The sequence below is a fragment of the Mirounga leonina genome, unplaced genomic scaffold (genome assembly GCF_011800145.1).
Source record: "Mirounga leonina isolate KUSES-001 unplaced genomic scaffold, KU_Mleo_1.0 Mir_200, whole genome shotgun sequence".
Classification (NCBI taxonomy): domain Eukaryota; kingdom Metazoa; phylum Chordata; class Mammalia; order Carnivora; family Phocidae; genus Mirounga; species Mirounga leonina.
The window spans coordinates 12,608,697-12,634,946 of NW_023270503.1; the positions used below are offsets into that span (position 1 = coordinate 12,608,697).

General features: G+C 54.7%; 1 protein-coding gene across 2 annotated transcripts; it reads left to right on the top strand.

The window, feature by feature from the left end:
* Positions 1-593: 593 nt before the first annotated feature.
* Positions 594-25,525, top strand: TBX4 (T-box transcription factor 4). 2 transcript variants are annotated; one of them, XM_035027365.1, is made up of 8 exons: positions 594-791; positions 1,584-1,678; positions 9,767-9,886; positions 11,374-11,521; positions 20,758-20,910; positions 21,913-22,001; positions 22,135-22,370; positions 24,906-25,525. In XM_035027365.1, the coding sequence occupies exons 1-8, from the start codon at positions 594-596 to the stop codon at positions 25,523-25,525; spliced, it is 1,659 nt and encodes a 552-aa protein (XP_034883256.1). The 2 variants fall into 2 exon arrangements, with proteins under 2 accessions (XP_034883256.1, XP_034883257.1); XM_035027366.1 differs by having other exon boundaries at positions 24,909-25,525.
* Positions 25,526-26,250: the final 725 nt, after the last annotated feature.

Consider the following 26,250-nt stretch of genomic DNA (forward strand, 5'->3'; position numbering starts at 1 on the left):
GCCTTTGGTTCAGGAAGGCTTTACCTGACTGCTGTCTAAGGGAGTGCGTTAGGGCAGATGGGTGAGCAAGGGCCTGAGGGACTGCCCAGCCCTAGGCTCTTTCTGCAGGTGTGGAGCCCCAGGAGCTTGGGCCCTGCCCTCCTGGCCCGGCCGTCCTCTGGTGCCTACCCAGGAAGTGTCCTGGCTGCCCTGACCCAAGAGTGGGCCTGGACCCCAGTTATTAGGAAACAGCGAAAAGAGACCCAGGCCTCAGGCTCCACTGGAGCCGAGCAGGAGGGAGGGACTGGGGGTGCAGCTGGGGCAATGCCGAGAGGGCGGTCCTTCCCCCAGGCCTGCTCATCACACAGCCCCACACCCAGGAGCAGGCAGACCTTGAACCGCACACAGACCCTCCCAGGTTCAGAACCCAGACGGAGGAGGCCACGGTCCTACCCTCCGCATTTTCTCCCTCCCGCAGCTCAGAAGGGGGCGGTGTCCACGTGCGCCTTTCCCTCCCGGGCCCGAAGTCCCCCGGCCGGGCTGGAGCGGGCTGTGGGGCCTCTGGCGAGTGTGGACCCGGGCATGTGACTCGGTGTGTGCTGTGCCCGCAGGAGATGCTGCAGGATAAGGGCCTGTCGGAGAGCGAGGAGGCCTTCCGGGCCCCGGGCTCGGCGCTGGGCGAGGCCAGCGCTTCCAACGCCGCCAACGCCCCCGAGCCCGCGCTGGCTGCGCCGGGCCTCAGCGGAGCCGCGCTCGGCAGCCCCCCGGGCCCCGGCGCCGACGCCGCCGCCGCCGCCGCCGCCGCGGAGCAGGTAGGGCCCGCTGGCCGTCGGGCAGAGGTCGGGCGTCGGTCTGTCTGCAGGGCCGCCTGCGTGTGCCAGTCTGCCCCGCAGAGGACAGGACTCGCTTCCCGGGGGACCTGGCTGCGTCCCGGACTGCGTGTTCTCCTCCGCGGGGCAGGGCTCGCGCTCTCTGCCTTGCGTCCCTCTTCGGCTTCGCGCCCTCGGGGCTACTCTGGGACAGGCGGGGGAGGGCACCCTTGTGGCAGCGGGGCGAGCCCGGGCCAAGTGTCCAGCTCCGACGACGCCGAGAGGGCGGGGGTCGGGGGCGAAAGCTCTGGCACCGGGAGCGAAGAACGGATCCCAGCCGGGTGAGAGCGGGGAGCGGCCGCGCGGATGTCGCTCAGAGGGTCACAGTGATAACCTGATGATCGCAATAAAAGGAATCCGTCTGTGCACGCCCTCGGCCGGCATGGGTCTGCGTAGCGTCTGCGGGTGCGCGTGTCCCTCCTGTGTCTGTCCGAAAGTCTGTGGCTACGTCCCGCCACGTGGAGTGTTTATGTTTGTGTAGTGTGTCATCTACCCTGTCGCGGTCAGGATGTGTCCTCTGCGTACCACAATAGGTGCAACTCCGAAGGAGTGGGTCTCAGCTACTGATTACATTTTGAAAAATTTACCAGTGGTACAGTATAATTTTATGAAAGGAAACGGTCCCGGGGCTGGCAGCACTCTGCATAGTTCCTTGAGTCTGTGTTCTCCGTCCTGAGGGCTCCTCGTGGAGCCGTGGCCCAGGCCGACAAAAGTCCCCTTCCCTCTCATCCCTAGACCATCGAGAACATCAAGGTGGGCCTGCATGAGAAGGAGCTCTGGAAGAAGTTCCACGAGGCAGGCACCGAGATGATCATCACCAAGGCGGGCAGGTCAGCGCTGGGACGTTTACTTGGGGGATGGAAGATGACTGGTGGGAGAGATGGGGATCCCCTTGGACGCTCTCGCCTTAGCCCCGCATCCTACCACGGTTTGCTACTGGGCGCAGAACTTCACCCGGGGAATCCTCCTCTAGGAAGCCCAGCGGGAGGGAAGGAAGGGAGGGGCAGCACTATGCAAATAAAATGCAAATAAGGATCACGACGTCGGAGGTCCCGGTTCCAGCACTATCCTGCTTTGTCCTCCTCCTTTTGGGGACCTGCCTGGTTTCTCAGGATTGCATTGATTGGGGACCCGGAGATGGCCCTCAACAGATGGAGGGAGGGGACCTGTGTTTTCCTATTTCCATAATTTTCCGGGGCAGTGTGCACCCCAGATCTCTCATCCCAGGGGTGCTGCTCCTCTGTTGACAGGCCCCCCCCTCCCCGCCCCTCAGCCAAGGGAAAGGGCCCGGTGTGTTGTTTAGGGAGCAACTCTCGGGTGGCTGCCAGAATAATGATTTATAAAGTGGAAACATCTTTAAAATGCGCTGGTGTCTGTGGGAGAGAGCCTGGAGGAAAGCGTGAGAGGAGGAAGATGCAGCCAGGGCAAGATGAGAGAGAGAGAGCGAGAAGAGAGAGGAGAGAGATTCAATGGGGCCAGGAGTCTTGGGCTGCGGGGCAGGAGGGGCTAGGCCAGCGGTTATCAGTGAAGGGGGATTGCTGCAGATAGTGAAGCTGGAAAGTTCAGGTGTAGAAACTACCCCTTCCCCACCTACTCCCATTTGATTTTGATCCCTGAGGGGAACAGGGTAGGTGTGAAAATGTGCTGTTGTCTGGCCATGGGCCCATGATTGGGTTTTCCAAGGAATAAGGTGGTGAAGCCTTAAGGGCCAGCTGCTTGCCTCTGTGCAACCCTCAGGCTAGGTGCTGCAGGGTCTCTGCCCTCTCCTCATCCCCCTCTGCAAAACCATACATACGGTTGTATGCAAAGCACTTAGCACAGCTCCTGGCACATGTAAGCGTGCCATAAATGCTAGCTAAAATTAATCGTAATTAGAGAAATGTCTGGCATCCACTTAGCATTTTTCTTCTACTTTTTAAAGAACTCTGCCGAACTGCTCAGAGACCGGTGGGCTGTTCAAAAGAAAAAAAAAAAAAACCTGGTAGTTTGCAGTGTGTAGTGGAGTAGTCCTGTGGTCCCTCGTGTCCTTTCCCTGGCAGGACTTGCAAGGTTTCCTCTGTTTTGTTGGGGGTAAAGTCTGGCCACTTGGCCACCCCGGCCTGGTAGGTGGCAAGGCCACCTGGAGCCTCTATCAGGAGAATAAGCAGGGGGATATCAGGGCCTGAATTTGTTGCATTTGGGAGATGGGGAAGGAGGATGCATGAAGGGAACCTGGTAAAGGGTGCCACTTAGAATAGTCCTTGAGGACGGTGGGGAGCCAGGTGTCACAAGCCTTGCCTCTTCCTAGCTGAGTGCACTTGAGCACATCTCTAAGCTTCCTGTGGTGTTGGCTAACACAGAGCTGGTGACGGTAGACTTACCTGCCAGCCTTCCTTTCTCAGGCACTCTGAGACTCAAACCAGGGGTCCTATGAGCTACGTATGGTAAATTGTTGCGTGGATTATAGGTGTGAAGAGGGGGAATTTATTTCTTGTGACTGCCGGGGTGGAGGGAAGGAAAGAAGAGAGAGAAAGATTCAGAATTTCCCTTTTTAGGCAGCAGAAATAACCTTGTCTTTTGAAAATAAATGGTCAGCATGTTCTTGGGGCAAGCCTGGCCTCTGGCATTGAAAACAAAAGGCATTTGTGATTCTCCTCAGTGGGGTTTCCTGCATCTGCATGGGTCCTCCTCCTTCCCTCCCCCCAACACAGACACACACACACATACACTTCCATAGGTACCAACATCAGGCAGATGTTTGTGCCCGATTCCTAGTGAAGGCTTAGAGATGGGCCTCAGGGAATGATGATAATAATTTTTAAATGGCTGTGATGAAGTTGGCCAATTAGGGTTTCATCACACCCTTTCATTTCTCTGGCGGAAAGTTATTCGTGCAACAGGTCTAGTCCTAAAGAAAGTCACTAGCCTCATCGCCCCTCCCCACTGTTCTCACAGACCCTCTTTCCTTCTGCATAGCTGCTCACTGACCTCAGAGACCAAATTCAGGGCTCTGATCCCCGTGGCCCCCTCCGCCTTACTGCCTCCCTCGCCTGGGCAGCCTCAGGAGGCAGCTTGCTTTGCTTGGGCTCGGTTGCTCTTCAACATCCTGTGGACTCCCAGTTCTCTTCTTTGTGTCTCTACCAGCACCCTTCTTGGGACACCTGCATTTCTTAGCAGATGGCCTGGACCCTTCTCCTGAACCTTGAATCACAGATTCCTAGACTGCGTGAGCTGGAGGAGAACCAGGGGAACGTAAACCTGACCCCAGAGAAGGGAAGGCACTTGGCTCTTATAGATAGAAGCAAGATTAGGCAGTTCCCGAGTCTACACAAGCCAAGCTGATGATACTCCACCCCCAGAACAAAACCCCAACTTTGAGAAATTCCCCTTATGGCTTATTTACAAGGCCATTCAATGTGGGGTTGTTGCTCTACTCTAGAGACCCTGGCTGGTTAGGGGCATGGTCATTGCTGTCTGGTGGAGGGAGAGGCAGGCCCTGGAAAAGGGGAACCCAGGATGTTCCCAAGCTAGTTTGAGTCTTTGGTCACAAGCCTCTTGCCTGAAGCCCTGAAGGTCTTAAGGCCGAGGAGAGAATAATCCCCTTCATTGGATAGTGGCTTTGGATTCTCAAACCATTTGATCTGGGGAATAAAATGCCAATCACATTGGGAGACATCAATTTCTGAATGCTCAGTAACCCCTGATGTCAGGTGTAAAATGGGCCAGAATCCTCCCAGCCAGTTTCTGTCCCTCTCAGTCTCCTGAACTCACAAGTTTTAAGCCATTCACTGCATCGAGCAGACCCCTCCTGTCTCTACCTCCTTCACATCCCTGCCAAGCTTGAAACATGTGAGAAACTGCATTTTCTCCCAAACATAGATAAAAGCGAGCTCCACAAAAATTTAAATATAAACCTCCCCAAAATGAAAATTTCCTAACCGTCTGACTGCTCTCCTCCTAGGTCATGGTTTTGCCACCAGATAAATCTCCACTATCAGCCTTCATAGCCTGTTGAGTTCAATGTTGCTTGTGTTAGTGACAGTGAATTTGCGTTTGAAAAATGAACTACCGATGAGAACTCCTGTTGAACCTGTATTGTTTGTTATTCTGAGGCAAGGATTTGGCCCAGCTTAATCCGGGGCTTCAAAGCCAATTGCCCTCGCTCTGTATACAGAGCGTCAGAACCCAGTGGCGTGGATGATAAGACAAGTAAGGGTTGAAGACACTGGGAAAGTGGGTTGGAGAGAGAGTCCTTTGATCTCTTTCTAAAGTATTTTCTGAAAGCAAAAGTCTATCAGAAGGAAGTGTCTTTAAAAAAGAATCTGAGAAGCAACTGATCTTCCAAAACAGCATTCATTCCACACACCCTCACTCCTGCCCCCCACCTCAGGGAAAATATTTCTTAAAAATGCTTTGAGTGAATTAGAAAACTCTGTGTGTGTGCGTGTGTGTGTGTAAAGTGGGAATAAATTGTGAAGCTTTGCCATTGCTCTCAGAAATAATTAGGCTCTAGAAGGTTTGGTCTCAGTATAGGCAGCATCAGCAACACAGCTCCCTGCTCCCCCAGGAAACTGAGCCTTGGCTGATGGGCCTTAACCTCTTCCCAACATACTCAGAAATGTCTCTCAAGATTCCCAGACACTAGGGATAGGAAGAAGGGTGGGGTTTTCTGTGGACCCCCATCCTTTGCCTGCAACCGGTTCCTTTCAGACTCTGGGCTCTGCTGCTGGTATGTATATATATATATATATATATATATATATATATATATATATATATATATATATATATATGTGTGTGTGTGTGTGTGGACACACACACATATGATATACACACGGGTGTAATTTTCAATGTCCATTTTATTGAAGTGGAACATTCCTGCAGAAAAATGAACAAATCTTAATTGTACAGCTCTATAGACTTTCACAAATAGTACCCCCAATCATGGCACCACCCAGATAAAGAAACAGAAGAGAATCCTCTTGTGTGCCTTCCCACCCCACCAACCCCCGCCCCCCCTCGAAGCCCCTCTCCGGCCTTCTCACCCCTTGGATTTGGTTTTGTGCCTACGTTTAAGGGAAGGCACATCTAGCTGCTCCTGGGGTTTCCGGGCCCCCAGAGAAAGTCGGGTGCCTTCGGGTTTGGGGTTTGGTGGCCTGGCTAGGTGGAGAGAATCTAGCTGGTCTCCTAGGTCCGGCTTAATCCCTGCACCCCCCCTTCTGGATTGGTGAGGGGCTCGCGTAGGTCAAGGTCAGGAATTTGGCGAGGGCTTAGGCCAGGGAGCCGGCAGCCCCCCGCGGCTGTCTGAGCCCAGCTGAACTTGCACGTCCCCCCTCAGCAGCGAGCGAGCATCTGAGGGGCTGTTGCCAAGATCACAATGCCCCGAATCCCTTGCCCCGCGCCCCGCAAGCCTCCCACGCCGAGAAACGTCCAAGGAAGCTTATCTTAGCAGTTCATTCTAAAACCATTTCCGAGTATGAAGTAGATAAGGCTCCAGCCCGCACCCTTTCAGAGCCTGTTTCATGATCAGAGGAGAAACCCCCGGCTTTCATCTCCTCCCGGGCGGCGGGGCGGGCGGCTTGTTTATTCCCCGGCGGAGCCGTTTCCGCGGGCGCCCGGAGCGCCCCTCTGCCTGCGGGGCCCGGAGCCCCGAGGGGGCGCCAGGGACGCAGACGGGAGGCCCGCGGGGCGCAGGGAGAGAGTGGGGGAGAGGGCTCGACGGCGCGGGGCTGGGGGTGGGGGGGCCGCGGGGTGTCCGGGACAGGCGAGCCCGGGATTCCCGGCCAGCGCCCGTGGCGGGCAGAGTGGGAGCCAGGCGGCTCAGAGCCCTAACCTCTCTTCCTGGCCCTCCCTCCCCGACCCGCTGAGCTGTTCATTTCCCCCACAGTGGTGGTTTCCAGGTACATTTACGTCCTGAGTCACAGAAACAATTTACATCGCGCCCCCTCCTTCCATCGGTTTCAGGAGAGAGGGCCTCCCGGTGTAGGGGAGCCCCGAGGAGGTCACAGCTCCCAGACCCAGCCTGCCGTTGGTGGCAGGAGTCACGCCCACCCGGGAGCGCTCCCTTGCTGGGCCTCTGGGCTCCAGCTTTAGTCCCCTCTGGAACCAAGGGCAGATGCCTTCAGCGGGGAGGGGAGGCTGACAGGCTGCATGGACCCTGTGCTTCTCCTGCACACGCAGCCTTTCCCCAACCCGTGTGTGCCCTGCATTCTACTGGAGCCCCGCAGGTGGGGAAATGATAGGGTCCCCAAGGCTCGTGTTCTCAGAAGCAGTCACCAAACTGGACCCCTGACAGATAGGGAGATACCTATTCCCGTGAAAGCAGTGGCGCTCCCTGAACCTGAGTAGTTCGGCCTGGAGCAGTGGACTCTTGAACTCCCGGCTCAGACCAGCTATCCCATCCCCCCTGTCCCTGCCCCTAAGGGCTGCAGCCCTGGGAAGAGGGAAATCGGTAGGCAGCGGAGGCAGAGGCTGGGGGATACCTTCCTTCCCTGCGCCAATTCCTGGCAAAACCTCCCTGAGGGTGTTTTCCGTCAGGAAAACTGTGGTCAGCTGTGGTCAGCTTCTAGGAGAAGCCAAATCACAGGACCGTGCCTTGGGGCGCTGAGCACAGGCTGCTTATAGGCCTCCTAGAAAGCATTTAGCCCGTGTCAGCCTGGCCTCCTGAGCTGCTGAGACGAAGCGTAGTAGGGAGTAGGAGAAGGGGAGGGGCAGGGTCCTTGACCTTCCTCTCAGCCCAGGTTAGGGAGACTACTCCAGTGGCAGGGAGACATTTTCTCCTGCCCCCTTTGTAGATACTGTCCTGGGGGGTGGCCATATCTGCCCTCTGCCATTGCCACCTGAAGTGATTACAGGACAAACAGGCTAAGTGCAGGGCACTGGTGCCCGGTCAGCCCAAGCACAGCCAGGGCTGCCCCATCTTGTGGCAGTTTCTGTAGCGGTTACAAAATGGTGGTCTGGAGGGGACAGGATTCTTGGCCTTCCCCCAGGGAGGAGGGGAGGTGAGGCAGCTGCTGCCCTCCCCGCTTCAGCTTTAGCCCTATCAGGGAAGAGGCTGGGCCTGGAAAGAGGGTGGTGCAGGCTCCAGCTGTGCCCCCAGGCCGGGCAGGGGCTGGTGAGCAGGCGGTACCGGGTTCCTGAGCCCTCTCACTTCCCCCATTCCTGGAGAGGGGGTGGGGTGGACATTTGAAAATGCTTTCAATTGACATCTGAGACAAATTCTTCCACACGGTTTATAAGTCCCTAGACTTGCGGCTAGAACTTCCCTCCTCCCTCCAGGCAGGCACACGTGCACACATGCGCACTCCACTGTGTACTCAAGTACATGCGCTCGTGCGTACACAGGGCCACACGCCTCCCACGTCCTGGCCCACTGCAGTGCTCTCACGGGCCCTTCCTCCCGCAAGAGAGAGGGCGAGCAGACGGGGGCTGGGCCAGGGGTAGAACTGAACCTCCCACCTCTGGGTCCTCGCCGGGGCTTGCTGTAGGGTCTGCCGGCTTGAGGAGGCCTTGATCCCTTCTGGAAGCCCTGTCCTGTCCAGGTAAGCTGGAACCCCTGTTGACAAAATGGGGGGCTGCAATCACCTGTTTGAGGTGTCTAGGACAGCTTCCCTTGAGGTTCTCTCAGCTTAGTGAGGAGGCAGAGGACCACTTGATGGCTTTCCTTGAGGGGACAGTCTGGGCACTGTCCCAACTCAGGGGATTTGGTTCCTGATGCCCTAGTGTCTTCAGTTAGGTTTGGATCCTGCCTCTCTCTTGGGGGAAACACCTTTGTGGGAGATCAGCTAGGAGAGGGTGGGGGTGTCTGAGAGGATTGTGAGGAAGGTCTGTCTGCCCCTCTGGGGAGGTCCAGTGTCAGGGACCTGGGGACCAGGGGCAGAGCTGTGCCCCTGCGGGTGTGTGTACATGTTGTTGTTCCTGTGTGTGTGCTGAGGGGTCTGGGGAAGCCCTTCTCTAGAATATTCACTGAGCCTCAGGGTCCTGGACAGTCTTAGCATGGGCTGTGGAAACTGGAAAACTTCCTGTTTTTTGGTGAGTCCATTTTCACAGAGGTCGGCCATCCACTGGTTTGTGGAGGGAGGAGTGCAGTGAGGGCCAGCGGCAAGAGTCACAAATGGACTCAGTGAATCCAGTGAATCCACACACCAACCTATGAGATAGGTGGTAATATCCCTGTTTTAGAGATAAGGAAACCAAGGCACAGAGAGATCCAAGCAAGTTGCCCAATGCCTCACAACCTGTCAGTGGTGTGGCCAAGGCACAGTGGTCCTAGAATCTTTTCTCCATGAGGCTCCTGAGCTGGCTTCCCCTGGTCCCCGGTGAGTGTGCACAGGCCCAGGCATGGTCTTCACACAGTTAAACACTTCTGCTAAACACCCCAAAGGAATCCAGAGACCTAGCAGCGCTCTCCTGTTTTCCTGTGAGTTGGTTTGAGGCCCGAGGGCTTCCACAGAGGCAAGGCCCAGAGGAGACACTCCATTGATTACAGAAGCAGCTGACAGGGACTTCGAGGTCTTTTGCTCTGGCCCCTGTTAATGGCAGCCCAGAACTTTAGTTGCATATGGACTGGCAAAGGGCAGGAGGGAAATTAAGCAGCCAGGTTGCTGTTGAAATCCTCTCTCATGACCCCGAGGGTTTCTATGCTTTAGCTGCTCACAGCCAGTAGGCCTAAATATTAGGGGATCGTGGGGAAGAGGGAATTGCACTGGGGAAGCCAGGTAAGCCCTCTTCCTAGACACAACTCCCGGGGCTCAGAGCAACTGGTGCGGCCCTTCCCTTGTGTAGGGGGAGGCTGAGGCCAGAGAGGGAAGGGCCTTACCCAGCTCACACACGTTCTGATCAGGGGCCAGTGTCCCTTAAGGCCTTCTGTCCCCTCACCCCTGTGTGCCATCTCTCCCGGTGCTGTCTCTGCCTTTGCCTCACACCTTGGCTCCCCCCAGGAGGATGTTCCCCAGCTACAAGGTAAAAGTCACAGGCATGAACCCCAAGACCAAATATATCCTGCTGATTGACATCGTCCCTGCAGATGACCACCGCTACAAATTCTGTGACAACAAATGGTAAGAACCTGGGGCCCTCACATCCCCTGTCTTCTCTCACCACACCCACCCCACCACCTGATGTTTGGTCCAGGGGCTCACCAGCTAGTTCCAGTGATTGCCCAGACGTGCGGCATTGGGAACTGAGCCTGCAGGGGCTGCAGGGTTGGCAAATGTCTGCCCACCTGCTGCAGATGGGGCTGGGGCTGGAAATGAGTTGCAGTGTTTGAGTGTTTGGTAGCTTTCAAGAGTCTGTTCTCTCCCTACAGCTGTGGACAGACAGGACTGGTGACTATGCTGTGGGGTGAGAGATGGACAACAACACTGGATGAATATAGGCTCTGGTCGGGCCGCGCTGGGGAGGAGGATGGGAGCTGTTTCTTGGGGGACTTTGATATTGGATGGTTAGCACCCAGATGCCTGGTCTGTGGCATCTTCTGCTGCTTTTCCACTTGCTCCTTGTCTGGCTGTGAGCCCTTCCTTTAAGCTGTTGATCCACAGTGAAGGGCAGCCGCCTGGTGGTTGGATGACAGGATGCCTTGGCAAGGGGTTGGGGGAAACAAGTGGGTTGTAGGGCAAAACGGGGGCCGGACAAATAAACACTGGGCTGCTTTTTCTAAGGCCACCTCCTCTGTACCCTGTCTGTCCCCAGAGCCCAGGACAGCACTCAAGGAGAGAGAGGGATTGAATGAATTAGCAGCCAGCTGGGATGTGGGCTCCACAATGGGTTGGTAGTAGGGTCAGCAGAGACTGGGCTGAGGAGGCCAGGTCCTGTCGAGGGCCATGTTTCTATTTCTTCTCTCTTCGGGTTGGATTATCATTCAGAGCAGGCTCTGGCTGAGGGGACAGTTACCAAGTAATTTCTTTGGGGGCAAGCACTATATTGGGGACAAGTAATTTTTTTTTTTTTAAGATTTTATTTATTTATTTGAGACAGAGAGAATGAGAGACAGAGAGCATGAGAGGGAGGAGGGTCAGAGGGAGAAGCAGACTCCCCGCCGAGCAGGGAGCCCGATGCGGGACTCGATCCCGGGACTCCAGGATCATGACCTGAGCCAAAGGCAGTCGCTTAACCAACTGAGCCACCCAGGCGCCCGGGGACAAGTAATTTGAGAGTTGTCTAGGTCCTCTGAGAAGCTCCCTCCAAATAATATAATTTATAACATTTTAAAATTGAAACTATAACACGCACACAGAAGTGCCTAAATCTCCGCACAATATACTTGTGATTAGCCCCATTCTTTGAAGTAAATAAACACATCTGTCTGTAACTTCCCTTTCTCTTTCTACTGCAAATAAGAGATTCAGAATCGCTCCCCCTCCTCAGCACGCTCTCCTCTGACCCTCACTCCCACTCACAATGCCTTACATTGAGAGTATAGGATGAGCATTGATTTTTTTTTCCCTCTCAGGTTTATGGGGATTTGCTCTCAGAGGGGACAGGGAATCTGGGCTTTTCCAGACCCCAGAGTAATCAACCGCTGTGGTTCTGTCTGCTCTGTTGGCAGGATGGTGGCAGGGAAGGCTGAGCCGGCCATGCCAGGAAGGCTCTATGTCCACCCCGATTCTCCTGCCACTGGGGCCCACTGGATGCGGCAGCTGGTCTCCTTCCAGAAGCTGAAGCTCACAAACAACCACCTGGACCCCTTCGGCCATGTAAGAAAGAGACTGCCTGGCCTTGAGAGCCAGCCCTGGTGCTCAGCTGGGGGTGGGCTGGGTAGGGGTGGAGATGTGGAGAATCCACTCTGGGGATCCAGCTCCGGGCTTTGGCACATGCCGGGGCCAGACTGGGGAAGGAGCCGGGGTCTGAGTCCCACAGCAGTACATCTTTCCCCTCATACTTGCTGCCTGGGTAACTTTGGGCAAGTTTCTTGGCCTTTTTGAGCCCTGGTTTCCCTATCTAAAAATCTTTCGTGGTTGTAAGATTTAACTGAGAGAATATGCAGGAAGCACTGTGCACGTGGGAGGCTTTAAATACATGGCAGCTATCTACAAGGATGATGATGATGGGTCAAATCTCTCCACTTGGGTTTCCCCAAATTTGGCCTTGCTGGAGCCAAACACACGTTCACTTTCTTGGGAAAGAGTCACTGATGAGTTCTGAAGCCTCTCTTTGGTGTGTGCCTTCTGCTGGGCCTGGCAGCCCCTGCCCTCTGGAAGGGAAGGCCTCGCCCTGGCCCTGGTGGCCGCTCCTTCCTGGCCTTGCCTGGGGCCTGGCTCTTATAAGAGAGACTCTGGAGCCCCAGGGATGCTGCCGCTGACGCCCCATCCAGGCTGCCGAGGCTCATTCTTTCCCCATCTGGCTCTGGCAGGCCCACAAAAAGCATTTTATGTGGAAATTTTTAGCTCAAGTGTGTGGCAAACTGAAGTCTGGGGACGTGGTATTATCCACCGGGGCACAGGCCTGGCCCCTCTCCGCTACCCGTCGTTACTCTGGAAGTACAGGGTGGGGTGGGGTGGAGCACGGGGGCCGTAGAGGCTGCTAGATGCAGTTGCCCAGGCTGCACATGTAATCCTCAGGGTGCAGCTGGTGGTAGGGGACGCAGGGGTGAGGAGGGGTGCAGGGATGTGCCTCTTTCATACCTAAGTTCTATTCCTGAGGAGTTGCATGCACATCAGAATCCTGTGAATCATAGTTCCTCATGGAAAATGCCAGCAATGGGTCATTTCTGATTGATTGGTATATAAGACAAGCAGCCCTTAGTTCTAATTTTCTGAGTCTGTTCCGTTCTCTTCTGAGTTGGTAATAAACAAGCAACTAGGAGAAAGCTTAATGAGTGTAATGAACTCCTGATTTTTCCGTTTTGCAAGGAGCCCAGGTTTTCCCATGCGAGGCAGGCAGGTGCTGGGGGTGTGTGGCAGAAAGGGGCAGCCCCAACTTCTCCTGGGGGTGGAGGTGAGCCACCGATCTAATGGGAAGAGTGGGCCAAGTCCCCACCTCCCAGAGCACGGGGCCTTTTAACCAAGAGACAGAAGGGCCTCCTGGGTCTTACTGGGCACTATCTTGGCCAAGACTTTGCTCCCCGTTGGCTCCTACCTGGCCTCCTCTGCTTGCCCAGGTCACGGCACCAACCTGGAGAGGTTAACGAGGGCCTCTGTGGTGGGAGTTTGGGACTAGCTGGCAGGCACGTGTCTGCCTGCCACTGTGGACAGGGCAGAGCTTGGCAAGAGCTGGATCTTTGCGTGAGCCAGCCTGGCTTGCCTCTCCGGTGGCTCGCCTGGGGTCCATAAGGGGTTTGCTGTAATCCCGCATATAGTCTTGAGTCTGAGCCGGTGGGGCTGCCTGAGGGGCTCGTGATGTCGAGGGTAGCCCTGGCTATATTCACCATGCCTGCCTGGAGCTCACCTCTCCTTGGCCATAGGGATACTCCCCATACTAACTCAGCTCTCTCTGCGAGGGTTGGGATGCAGAGCATCTTCCTCCCCGCCCCTGCCCCCCCGCCCCCCGCATCTGCCCAGCACGAGCAGCTTATTGGTTACAGCACCCTATGTGCAGCGGCAGGACCTGGAGAAGAGGTGACTGTCCCAGGGGCTGGGAGTAAAGGAGCCGTCTTGGACCCACACCTGTCCCCAGGCCAGTATTCTTTGAGCTTCTCCACCCGTCTTTCTGTGCCCAGGGCTTGAGCTGTCAGATCTGCAACTATCTGGAGCATCCCTGGAGAGGGAGCAGCTTCTGACTATGAGGCAAGGGCTGTGGAGGATGGATTCCTAGATAAGCCATGTGGACCAGGGCTTTCTGCTCATTGGCCTGCACCGGTGGGAGTGCTGAGCCCTTCATCACCTTGCCCGGCTTCTCGGTGCAGGAGCCTGGGAAAGAGCCATGTCGGGCTATGAGTCTGCCCCCAAACAAGCCCTTCCTTCTCCATTGCTCACCTCCAGTGTTTCAGTTTTCCCTAAAATCTCCCGGACCTCGAGGAACTTTCTCAGCCAAATGAGCTTTGGACTTTTCCCCTTGGGTCTCCTAGTGTGTCAGGGATTTTAGCTGTTGCCTTTCATTTGCAGCCCTCCCTCAGGAGAAGGGTCCAGGGTCCCAGTGAGAGCCTGGGCTAGGCAGCTGGTCCTACATACAGGGAACAGGGACCCCTTGGACCACATGGCCCACATGTTCCAGGACCGGGTTTAGAAAACTCCTGGTGGATGTTTGCCATGGTCCGGGAGGGCCATCTGTTCCTTCTTGGGGTAGGTTCAGGGTATGACCACCGGTTTCTGGGAGTAAGCCCAAGGCCAGAGGAGGGGCAGAAAGGATCACGGGGGCTGGGCAGGACTGACCTGCTGCCTTAGAGCTCCAATTCAGCTCCACTTCTGTTCCGCTGTCTAGAGATGGGCAGGCGGCCCTTGCCTCCTACTTGCACCCCCTCCCACCCCCCCAGGGTCCTGGGCCAGGTAACCATGAAATGGTAAGAGAAGCCGCTTCGGGAAATTGAGGAGGGCCTCACCGAGGTAGGGCCTGCCTCCTGCAGCAGGACATGGAGATGGCTGGGTCTTACTTTTCTCCTGATCTGGAGGCAGGGAGCCGATGGCTGCAGTGGGGTGGGGTCTGTGTGTTTGTGTGTGTGTCTGTGTGTGAGAAGAGACACCTCTTATGTCCCAGGACTCCCAGATTGCTGAGCTGGAAGACCAGCTTATGATTTCTAACATAGTAAGTCTAACTGTTCCAGAGGCTGGGTTGGCTCCAGGCTGGGGCTGTAGGCTGCAGCTCTTTGGTCACCAAGTGGCACTTGCGTTGTCCCCTCAGTGTGCCACCTCTTCCTCTGACTACCTAGTTAGTTACTCGTGAGCCTTGGGATGCAAGCTCAAACGCCCCTACCTCAGGGAGGCAGTTCAGGGTCCCCATTACATGCTCCCAGATTGCCATGCACCTTTCTGTCCTTGTACTTACCGCAGTTAGGATTTTATCTATTTAAAGATTGGATTTATTTATTTTAGGGTGGAGGGGTGGAGGGGGGGAGAGAGAATCCTCAGCAGACTCCATGATGAGCACAGAGCCCAGCTTGGGGCTCCACCCATGACCCCAAGATCACACCCAAGCCGAAACCAAGAGTCGGACGCTTAACCAACTGCACCTCCCAGGTGCCCCTAGAATTTTATACTTAAAAATCAAACTTGTTTTTGAATAGGAAATATACAGTCCCACGATTTAAAAATAAATCAGTGAATAAAAAGTGTCTGTAATGAACCATTTTTCTCCTCTGGTTCCCCATCCACCCAGTTTCTTCCGATCCCGGCCACAGCTAACCATTGTTACTAATTTGTTTTTGGCATTTCTTTTTGCATATACAAGCAGAATACAGAATCTCAAATCCTTTCTTTTATACGCAAAAGGTAGCATACTATAAATGCTTTTTGTGCCTTGCTTTGTCAATAGTATAGCATGGAGATCATGCCCTTCACCTAGAGCTTCCTTTAATTCCCTTCCTTATAGCCGCATAGAATTTCATTGCACGATTGTTCCATCAATCATGTAGCCAGTCCTTATCGCAGAAATGAAGATGCCTATTTTTGCTCTTTCAATTAAACTTGTACCTATATCATTTTACACCCGTGTCAAGTATCTCTGTGTGGCAAGTTGCTTGCTCAAAGGGTGTTTGGATTTGTAATTTGCGGTTTCACCCTCCATCGGAGTTGTACTGATGGGTACTCCTGCTACCACTGTAGCCTCCCCGGCGGGAGGGAGAGACATTCTGGGCTTTTCCCAGTCTGACGGGTGAACCGTAGATACTGGTTGTAGTTTCAGTTTGTATTTGCTTTATTCTGAGTGAAGTTAAACATCTTTTTTCCTCTTCTGTGAACTGCTGTCCTTACCCTTTGCTCATTTTTCTCGCGGATTTTCGAGCACTTATCCATTCTAGGAGCTTTGCATAAATGAGGACAATCTGGCCCATATATGTGATAGAACTGCTCGTATGTTTTCCCGGTTTGCCGTTTGCCCTGTGACTTTGCATGTAGTGGTATCCCCACACAGAAGTTTTTGACTGAATATATTGCTCTTTTCCTTATGGATTCTGGATTTTGAGTAACTGAAAGCCCCTACCCACTCCTTACTTAGAAGGAAAATCTCTTGGGGTGCCTGGGTGGCTCAGTCGTTAAGCGTCTGCCTTCGGCTCAGGTCATGATCCCAGGGTCCTGGGATTGAGCCCCACATTGGGCTCCCTGCTCAGCAGGGAGCCTCCTATTCTCTCTACCCCTCCCCCTGCTTGTGCTCGCTCTCTCTGACCAAAAAAAAAAAGTCTTAAAAAAATGAAAAAGATAAAAATTGATAAGCTTTAAAAATAAATAAATGAATAAATAAAAAGATAAATGTAGTCTTTGGTCCAGTACATCTTCTCACTACTTACTTTTGCCTGATTTTTGGATTACTGTTGTGACTTCCCCCACTAGATAGGAAACCACGAGGTTTTAAATCACCCCTGTTTCCTTGTGCCTGGCACTGGGTCTGGCACAGTGGGTGCTGGTAAGCAGTAAGGGAATGAGGGAACCTGCTGCCGGGGGTGGGATTTAGCCAGAGAAGGCATGTCCTCCACCAGGGGCTGACCTCCCTCCAAAGCTCACGCTGTCTACATGTCAGTGAGGACCCAGGGCTATTGATCTCCCTCTTTTCCTTCTTTTCTCCCACATTGCTGCACCCTGCACAAAATGCCGAGCCTTTGCTGGGTGCATTGGGAGATACAGCTGCCCCGTTCAACTCCCGATCAGGCCTGGTGCTCCGCAGCCAGGTATAAGTAGGAGCTCAGGCTAGCTCCGCCTCCCACTGGCTGTCTGAGGTTGGGCGAATGCCTTCACCTCCCCAAGCCACAGTCCCCCTCGTCTGCACCGAATGTGCTCAATAATAATGCCTACTTTATAGGGACATTGTAAAGAGTACTTAGCTCCTCAGCACAGGGCCTGGCACGTCGGCTATGCTCCGTAAACACCGCAGTGTCTCTGAGAGAAAGCAGAAGGCTTTCTGGGCCCCCGGGCTGCCGCCCTGGGAGCGAGGCCTAAGACACATCTGGCCAAGGCCTCGTGAGTTGGCTAATGGGCCGCCGGACTCAGTCCTAGTTTGGATAGTCTTTCAGCCAATCGCTTACCTTTCTGGGTCTCAGTTTCTCCTCTTTCCGTGTAAGCTGTAGACGAATCCTGTCCCCGTCCTTACCTCTTTGCAGGACTGGAGAGGGTAAGAAGGATGATGGAGAAGGTAGTCTTAGAAAGTAAAATTATGACGCAGGGGAAAATCTGGTTTTAATCTATGACACAATGGGCATTAGCCACACTTGTATGGCTAGCATCCAGATACACTGTGTTCTGTGGTGGACATCAGGGCCTGGTGAATCCTCGTCACTTACAGTGTTGGGTTGACCCTTGATCATTAATTTCTGAGCGTGCTGTTAAGAGCAGCGTGTGCTCTCTCAGAGGCCATCTGGGATCTTCTCGGGATTCTGTCTCCAACCAGCTATGTGCTCTTGGGCAAGTCAAGTTCCCACTACAAGCCTCCTGTTCCTCATCTGTAAATTAGGCGGTTGGACTAGAATGATTGCTGAGGTCTGCCTCTCCGTGCGCTAATGTTCTGTGATTCTAATGCAGATAAAGCTCAACCTCGCTGACCGAGCACGCTAGGGCGATCTCTCGAGGAGATGGACGCTTGGCGCTATCACAGTTTGTTAAAAGAGAACAGGCTTCTGAACTGCCGCCAGAGCATAATGAATCCCATTTCTGTAGAACAATGGTGGGACCAGTCATGTAGCAGGGTTTGTTGATGGGGCTGGTCTATTTGGCCCAACGTCCTCTGCCACACACATAAATGTGAGACTCTGGCAAAGAGATGAATGTGGTGCCTGAGGAACTTCCAAGTAAAGCCAGGTGTGAGTCACAGAGTTGGTCTCACACTCTCCTGGGCTGTCGGGGCTGAGGCGCCAGTTTAAGTTTGCGTTGGTTCAATGAGCGGGACTTTCTTCCAGACACCTGTCCAGGTTCCAGACTGCCCGAGTTAGGAGGGGTGTTTGGGACCACTTCTTAGTTGAAGGCCTCCCTTTACAGATAGGCACCCCAATGACTGGAGGGAAAGAGCTTGCCTAAGACTTGCTGCTGCTGAGCAGAAATCCATAGAAGCTTCTGGACCCTTCCTGACTTCTCTGTGTCTGAGATTGTACCCCCCTAGTGGCTCCTTCCTGCCCCTGCAGGTCTGGCACTTTCTCTCTTCCCAGTTTTCCCTGCCAGCCAGTCTGGGCCCCTCCCCTAGAAGGTGTGTTTGGCAATCTCTCCACCTCAGTCAATGGAGGACCTTGTCTGATAGGCTAAGGAGTTTGGCCTTTATCTCAAGGGGCAAGAGGGAACCATCAAAGGTGGCATTATGAATACAAGACATTTACTGAGCTCTAAATGCTGGCAGGGATGGGGGGAGGAGAACTTGGGAGGCAAGAGGAGGAAATACAAAGCAAGTGGACAGTCTTCCTGGATGAACTAGAAGGTTCTAAGCAAGGGAGTGACCTGATCTGATGTGTAGCAGGTGAAAATGGAGATGGAGACAGGGAGGAGGTTGTCCCAAACCCAGAGAGAGATTGGGGGTGGGCAGAATTGGGGCTGGGCAGGGGGAACGGAGAGGCTTTTATCTTGTGGATGGAGTCACAGGACTTGGTCACTGACTGGACCTGGAGGTGAGTGAGGAGCAGGGAGTTGATGATACCCAGGGCTCTGGCCGGACTGATACAGCCTAAGCCTCCCCAGGTGGCAGAAGAGCAGGGCGGCTGCTGTCACCTGGCTGACGGTGTCCTTAAGGGACAGCCCAGCCTCTCTGTGCAGGTGCCTGCATCTGCTGAGGTCTGTCAGTCCATTGTCTGTGTTCTCCCCGCCGTATAGGAGCCCGAGTGGCCAGGGCTAGCTAGTTCTGCCGCCGGGGAGCCGCAGCAAGCCTGCGCTCACAGAGAACTTGTCTGTGCACAGCTTTAACCTTGAGGTTTGACCTGAAAAATGCCTTGGAGGCTACCTTGTCTCTAGAGAGCAAGGGAAGATAGGAGAGGAAGGGATGGAGAGTTTGCGGGCATGGCCCAGGTCTCCCCACTCCCGTAATCCTGCCTTGCACTTACTAGTTCCTGTCTGGGGGTAAAAGAGCCCAGAGGTACAAAAGGAGTAAAAGATACGGCTCTTTCTTTTTCTCTTGAGGCGTTTGCAGTTTAATTGAAGGGACAAGCAGAAACAGGAAACCACTAGGAAGCAACACGACAGCCAAGTAGACAATGCGTGGGGAGGAAGTTTCAGAATCAGGGGTTCACAACAGGACCCAGTAATCTGGGAAGGCTTCCCGGAAGAGTTGGGCCTTGCGATGAAAACCCTAGAAGGTGAGAGAGAAGGGGAAAGGAAGATCAAGCAGAGGGAACCACATGTGAAAAGGCCCAGAGGTGGGACTCTGGAGGCATCTAGACCACCTCCTAGGGATTTAGTTTCTGGGTCTTCTGGGGACTTGGGTCCTTTGTGGACTCCTGCAGCTGGGGGACAGTGCGGGGTGACAGAGTAACCTAAAGGGACTGGGAGGCATTTCCCAAGACCCATTCCCCAGGCTCCTGGAAACAGATGTCCATGGAGGCCTCCCAAGGCAGGACTTGTGTCCACTCTGAGTTTGTCTATCTGGCAGGCTCCAGTTGGGCAGTAGGTCTCCAGCTGCAGGACCTGGCTGGGGGTTTGGGGTGCTCTGTACCTGCCCCGAGAGGGTCCAGAGGTTTGTGGAAGGGGGCACAGCCAGTGAAGAAGGCAGAAAAGCTAGCTCTGCTGGGTGGCGCAACCCAGCCAAGCCAAGGAGCCCAGGGAAGGCCGGAGGCCACAGCCCAGCTCCTGACCCACCTAATCCTCAGCTGCGCCTGCCCTCTGGGCTGTCTCTGTCCCCAGGGTGTGCCGAATGCGGCACCTTCCCAGACTAACGCTTCTGCCTGGGCATGCCGTGGAAGAGCCTGGTTCTGGCCCTTCTTGTGGCACTCTGGTCACTCAGGGATTTAGTCTTGCCCCGTGCCTATCCCTGGGAACCGGGAAGGGTGGGAGCCAGAAGGGCTAGCCCAGGAAGGGGCACCCCTAGAAGGAAAGGAAGGAGAGAAAGGAGCTCAGAGAATAATGGGGCCAGAGGACCACAGCCTTGCCCAGCCAGGACAGGAGCCAAAGGGTTAACAAAAGCAGCGGTGCTGATAAAATGCCCCAAATTCCTGGTCCTGCCTCCAATGGGGAGGGCGTCTGGCAAATGTCAACGATAAAAAATACATTTTAATGGCACATGATGCAGCCGCTACCGTGGGGCACGGCCGAATGAGGCAGGTTCGGAGCGGGAACTACTGTGTGTTACTCCCAGGGCTCCGGGGCCAAGCCTCCTGGGCTCTCCTGGTCTGGTGGGGCGACCTGCCTCCCCAGCCCCAGGCATCCTCCAGGGCCCGTAGATGCGGGGGGGGGGGGGGGGGTGGCTTCTGGCCTTCTCTGGCATTATTTCTGGAACTTTGCCATCTCCTACCTTGGCACCTGGAACTCTAGCCCATGATGGAGCTTCCCTCCGGGCTGTGAGCAGCCTTGAGCAGGTCTGAGGGCAGGATGCATCTGGGAACCCCTTCAGCAGACCTCTGCAAGTGTTGAAACAGATGAAAAAAGTCGGAGTGGGACACTTTCCTCAGCTCCTCCCCCATGCTGCATACCCTGGCAGGCATCTCTAGGAAAGGCAGGTCTCAGGGCAGGCGTGAGGAGCGGGAGGAGCAGGGTGAAGGGGCAGCTGGAGTAGGAAACCTGAGGGAGATAAGTTATGTATAGCACCTTTCTGGCCTGTGCCAGGAGTCAGGCCCTGGAACCTGGGCTTTTAGGAGGATAAGAGCCAGCCCAAGGCCAGCTGACTGAGACCAGAGACAAGAGGGTGAGGACCTGGAGCTCAGAAAGAGACCCTTCTCTTCCAGATCATCCTCAACTCCATGCACAAGTACCAGCCACGGCTACACATCGTGAAGGCTGATGAGAACAACGCTTTCGGCTCCAAAAACACAGCCTTCTGCACCCATGTGTTCCCAGAGACTTCCTTCATCTCTGTGACCTCCTACCAGAATCACAAGGTACAGCCACCCCCCAGCCCGCGCCCCCCTCCACTGACCCTGCGTGGCATTTCTGTGCCTACTAGTAGGGAGGCAGGAAGGGAAGCCCCCCTGCACTGAGGCAGAGGCGCCGGGGACACCTGGGCTGTCCCTCAGAGCAGCAAGAAAGCAAATGCTGAGCAGGAAGAGAGACCAGACTCCTAAATCTCCAGTGCGAAGTCATTATGGGGATTGGACGAAGCTGGCAACTGTAAGAACCAAGAGCGTGGAGCTTGTCTTGTGGCTTGAGTGTTGGGCCATTTTGTTCTATAACCTTCTTCGCCCTGGTGGGATTCAAAGGTCAGACTCTGGGCCTGCCAGGAAAAGGGAAAGAATTGGGGAAAGGAGGCTCAGGGAACGGTCATGTGTGGGAGCCCGGAGACTGAGCCTGTGGTCAGCCGGTGGTCAGACGGGTCCACCTCCCTCCCTGTTACACCCCCTCCCCTGCCTGACCACCCCAAACCACCTCCGGATCCCTGCACAGGCCACTCTCCCCTGTCTCTCTGCTTCTGCCCAGGCAACCCTTCTCAGGGGACTTGTCACATCGTGCGAGGGACTGGCCAGGTGGGCTGGGGGGATTGAGGAGGGGCCATAGGCTGTGGCAGATTTCAGGCATTCAGGCGTTCAGAGTGACAGATTTGCATTTAGTACGGTCCCTCAGAAGCTGATGTGGCAGATGCCCTGGACGGGGTGACACAGATGGGAAGCTGTTAGAGGCACGCAGGTAGCCCAGTGGGGTAGGAGAACAGGAGACGGAATCAGAAGGTCTGCAGTGAGTAGAATGGACGGAAGCCAGCAAGGAGCCAGCCGTGAATGGTGAGCGCCGGGAGGATGCAGTGAGGCTGCCGGCCGGCTGGCTGAGGGCTGGGGTGTGCCCCTTCCCTGGACCCTGCCGGGAGCTCTGAACAGTCTGGGACAGGGGAGGAGGGCCAGCAGCCAGCCCAGTCCTCTACCCCAGCGACTCTGTGTGTCCTCTCCTGACAGATCACACAGCTGAAGATTGAGAACAACCCTTTTGCCAAGGGATTCCGGGGCAGTGACGATAGTGACCTGCGTGTGGCCCGGTTGCAGAGGTGGGACTGCCTGGCCCGGGGGTGGGGGGGGAGGGGGGGGCGCAGACCGGGTTCAGGCCCACAGACCTGGTAGCCCTCCAAGTATCTTTACTCTCTTCCTGTCTCCCTGTCCCTGTCCTCCCCACCTCTCCAGCAAAGAATATCCTGTGATCTCCAAAAGCATCGTGAGGCAGAGGCTCGTCTCCACCCAGCTCTCCGCCAAGCCTGACGTCAGCCCCCTGCATGGTGCCCACCAGACGCTCCAGCACTACCAGTATGAGAATGGGGCTCACGTGCAGTTTGCTGCAGCTGAGCCACAGGACCTTCCCCTCAACACCTTCCCGGCGCAGAGGGACTCAAGCCTCTTCTATCACTGCCTGAAAAGACGAGGTAGCTCTCTCCTAGTCCGGAAGCCCTAGAGGGTCAGACGAGCTCTTCCTACAAACACTCTCCATCATATGTGTGAACATGCACGCCTGTGTGGGCACATGCGTGTGTGCGTATGTGAGCATGTACACACACACACACACCTGGTTATCGTGTGGTCTGGGAGAACAAGCCTGGAGGGTTAGAGGCCTTGGCCCGGCTTAGAGCAGGGATGTTGATTCTTGATTTTAATGCAGCCTTCGGAATCCTCATGGACAGCTTGTGGCCTTGGTGTCCCCAGGACGCCGGTTGGTACCCCTGCCTAGTGCCCGGTGTTCTTTATATGCACTGCTCAGAGCCTCTGCGGGGTGGGCACATCACAGAGAGTCAGGTGGACTCTGTCTCAGCCTGGGAGGAGGCTGAAGCCTCAGGGTCCAGAGGTATGGGGATTAGGGCTATCATTTATCAAAGCACCCTCAATCCTAAAACAGGGGTGACCCAGAGTCATGAGAACAGGCTCCCCACCTCATCATACCAGGATCTGCAAAGAGATTCCATTCTTGTGAATGGAAATCAGCTATGTGGATGTAGACTGGGGGCCAGGAAGCCAGGCAAAAGAACTGGTTTCGTTTTCTTTGGAGAGGAGCCCTGAGCATCTATGCTCTGGTACCGGGTCTGGTGTAAAATTCTCCATCTATAATACAGATGATTATCATTTATACCAGAAGAACTCTCAGGGCCCCTGAAATTCTCTTGGGAATGAGTTGGGAGACTTTTCCTTAGAATCCAGAATGTTCTCTCCACCTAGCTCCTAGGGAGCTGCTGGTAGGGCTCTGGGTACCCTCTGCTCCAGTCCTATTAGAACGAACGGCCTAGGGGTGCCTGGGTGGCTCAGTCAGTTAAGCGGCTGCCTTCGGCTCAGGTCATGATCCCAGGGTCCTGGGATCGAGCCCCGCATCGGGCCCCGTGCTCAGCGGGAAGCCTGCTTCTCCCTCTGCCTGCCACTTCCCCTGCTTGGCTCTCTCTCTCTCTCTCTGTCAAATAAATGAATAAAAAAAAAAAAAAAAAAAAAGAATGAATGGCCTAGAACAGGGGTTGGCAAACTGTGGCCCTTGATCCAAATCTGGACTGTTGTCTGGTTTTGTCTGGCCTGTGAGCCATAAAAAATGGTTTGACGTTTTTTTAAGAGTTGAAAAAAAAAATCAAAGGATGGTTATTTCATGATATGTGAAATTACACGAATTTTAATATTCATAAATAAATTGTATTGGAACACAGACATACCCATTTGTTTACCTGCTGTCCGTGGCCACTTTCACGTGACACCAGCAGGGTCAAATGGCTGCAACAGATTCCGTTACAGCCCACAGAGCCTAAAATATTTACTATCTGGCCTTTTCCAGAAAGAGTTTGCTCACTCCTGACCTAGAGTGACTGGGCCACGTTCCAAGTCCAAGAGCTTCATGCTCTTGAGGGAAAGGAGGAACTTGGAGGGAAGATAGAGAGGAGGGATGAATGAAGGATGACGAGAGAGCTGGGTAAGAGGGAGAAACAAGTTCCTCCTCTTCAGGGAAGAGGCTTCCAGAGGGGCAGAGGGAAGAGGTGAGTGCAGGCCCTCAAACTCAGTCCACTTACTCCCAAGGCCACCCTGCCCTGTGCACACACACAGCTCCCAGAATGAATCCCTGGAGAAAACAAAAGGAGGGAGGCCAAGTGAAGCCATTGGACGAGTGTCCTTCAATTTGCTGAGTGGGCTGTTGCCAATCCTCAGGCCTGGGTCGTCCCTGGGTCCCAGGGGAGGATGTGCCACTCCAGACAGTCATGGTTGAGGACGTCGAAAGACACATACATATGGTGGTTAGGGGCAGCTGATGTCATCTTTCCCCAAAGAGCGTTATCAGCTTAGCCTTAAAAGTCCAAGTCACCTTTTACTTAGTATCAGCTCCATTTCTTAATTTTGTAAACACTGTTCAGTTGGACTCTGTATAACAACAATCTGCTGGGACTCCTTTGAACACATGTAGGGTTTACTTCCTCTTCTAAAAGCAATAGTAAGTGCCTGCGAGTAGCTTTGCCTTGCTAAGGCCTTCCTGGGAGCTGTTTCTGTTAAGGCAGAAACATTGTGGCTTTAATTTTCTGGCTCATTCAGACAGATGTGGCCTCTGGGCCTGTTTCGGCCTGGCAGTTGCCTCTACTTTCCTTGGCCAGGCTGGGCCTCACCTAAGAATGCCAGTGCACATTAAGGCCTCTTCCCATCCCTAAGAGTCACGGTGGCAAAGGATGAAAGCTATATGCTGCCTGGCTAACTACATCACTGGGTGTCCACTGATGTGGTGTCCCCTGCGGCCTCTGAGCAGGGTCCATAATCTGACCACTTCTTGGCTGCTGCCACCTTTTAAAAGCTGTAGCTGATTAAAATGATTCTGGAAGTGCCACGGCCACATGGGGCGAGGGCAAGGCCTGCATGACAATGGTCGGCCATCTTGGCATCCAAAAGGAGGGTTCCAGGCCCTGGGCTGGTGGAATATGGCTCTTCCTGAAGGTTTCTTTGTCTTCCAGCAGACAGTGCCCGCCATCTGGACCTACCTTGCAAGCGATCCTATCTGGAAGCTCCCCCTGCAGTGGGAGAGGATCATTATTTCCGTTCTCCCCCTCCCTACGACCAGCAGATGCTGAGCCCCTCCTACTGCAGTGAGGTGACCCCAAGAGAAGCCTGTATGTACTCAGGCTCGGGGCCCGAGATTGCCGGGGTGTCTGGGGTGGACGACTTGCCCCCACCCCCGCTGAGCTGTAACATGTGGACGTCAGTCTCCCCGTACACAAGCTACAGTGTTCAGACCATGGAGACTGTGCCTTACCAGTCCTTCCCCGCCCACTTCACCGCCACCACTATGATGCCTCGGCTGCCCACTCTCTCGGCTCAGAGCTCCCAGCCGCCGGGGAACACGCACTTCAGCGTCTACAATCAGCTCTCACAGGCTCAGGTCCGCGAGCGGGGGCCCGCCGCCTCCTTCCCGAGGGAGCGCGGCCTGCCCTCCGTGTGCGAGAGGAAGCCCCCCTCGCCACACCTGAATGCTGCCAATGAGTTTCTCTACTCTCAGAGCTTCTCCCTGTCCCGGGAGGCGTCCTTACAGTATCATTCAGGAATGGGAACTGTGGAGAACTGGACTGACGGATGACTCCCCTGTCCGGAGACAGCCCCCGGACCATGTCAATCCAGTGTTAACCTCTGTGGGTGGCCTGCACTACCGAGAAACGCAGGAAGGTATTTCAAAGGGCGGGGTGTCTGCGTGTATGTGTGCGTGTGTGTGCGCGCGCGCATTGTGCGTGCGTGCGTGTGCGTGCGTGCGCACGTTTGGAGAGCATCCGCCTTCCGACGTGCCGCTGAGGCCACGACAAGGGAAAGAACCGCAATTATCTAAGAAGTGACTTGGGCTGCAGGACCTGGGTCCACTGTTAGCTCCCATCTCTTGACAGGTGCAGGGACGGGACGGCAGTGGAGAGTTCATGTGAGATACTTAGAGGTTTTGATAATATAATCTTTGATTCACTCAGGGGCCACGTGGTGAGGTCTCTCTCATAGGGAAGGTTGGGGGAAGACTCGAATTGCTGGGGTGGGAGGGCTCTGTGCACATCTTTGAGTTCCTGGCCTTCTGTTAGCAAGGGAAGCTGGAAATCTTGTCTGGGGAGCAGGGGGCCCACTCTCCTGGAGGTTCCCTGAGACATGCTAAGCCACAGAGTGTGCTCTGAGAGTAGAGCTCACGGCTCAGTCAGTGGCCTGGAAATTGATCCCTGGAGTCCTGAGGTCTGAGGGATGACTTTCAGAGAAGGTCATGTGCTAAGTGCCACCTGATGGGTATTAAAATTTTTTTTTTTTCCTTCAAGAGGAGGGAAAATGCAACCA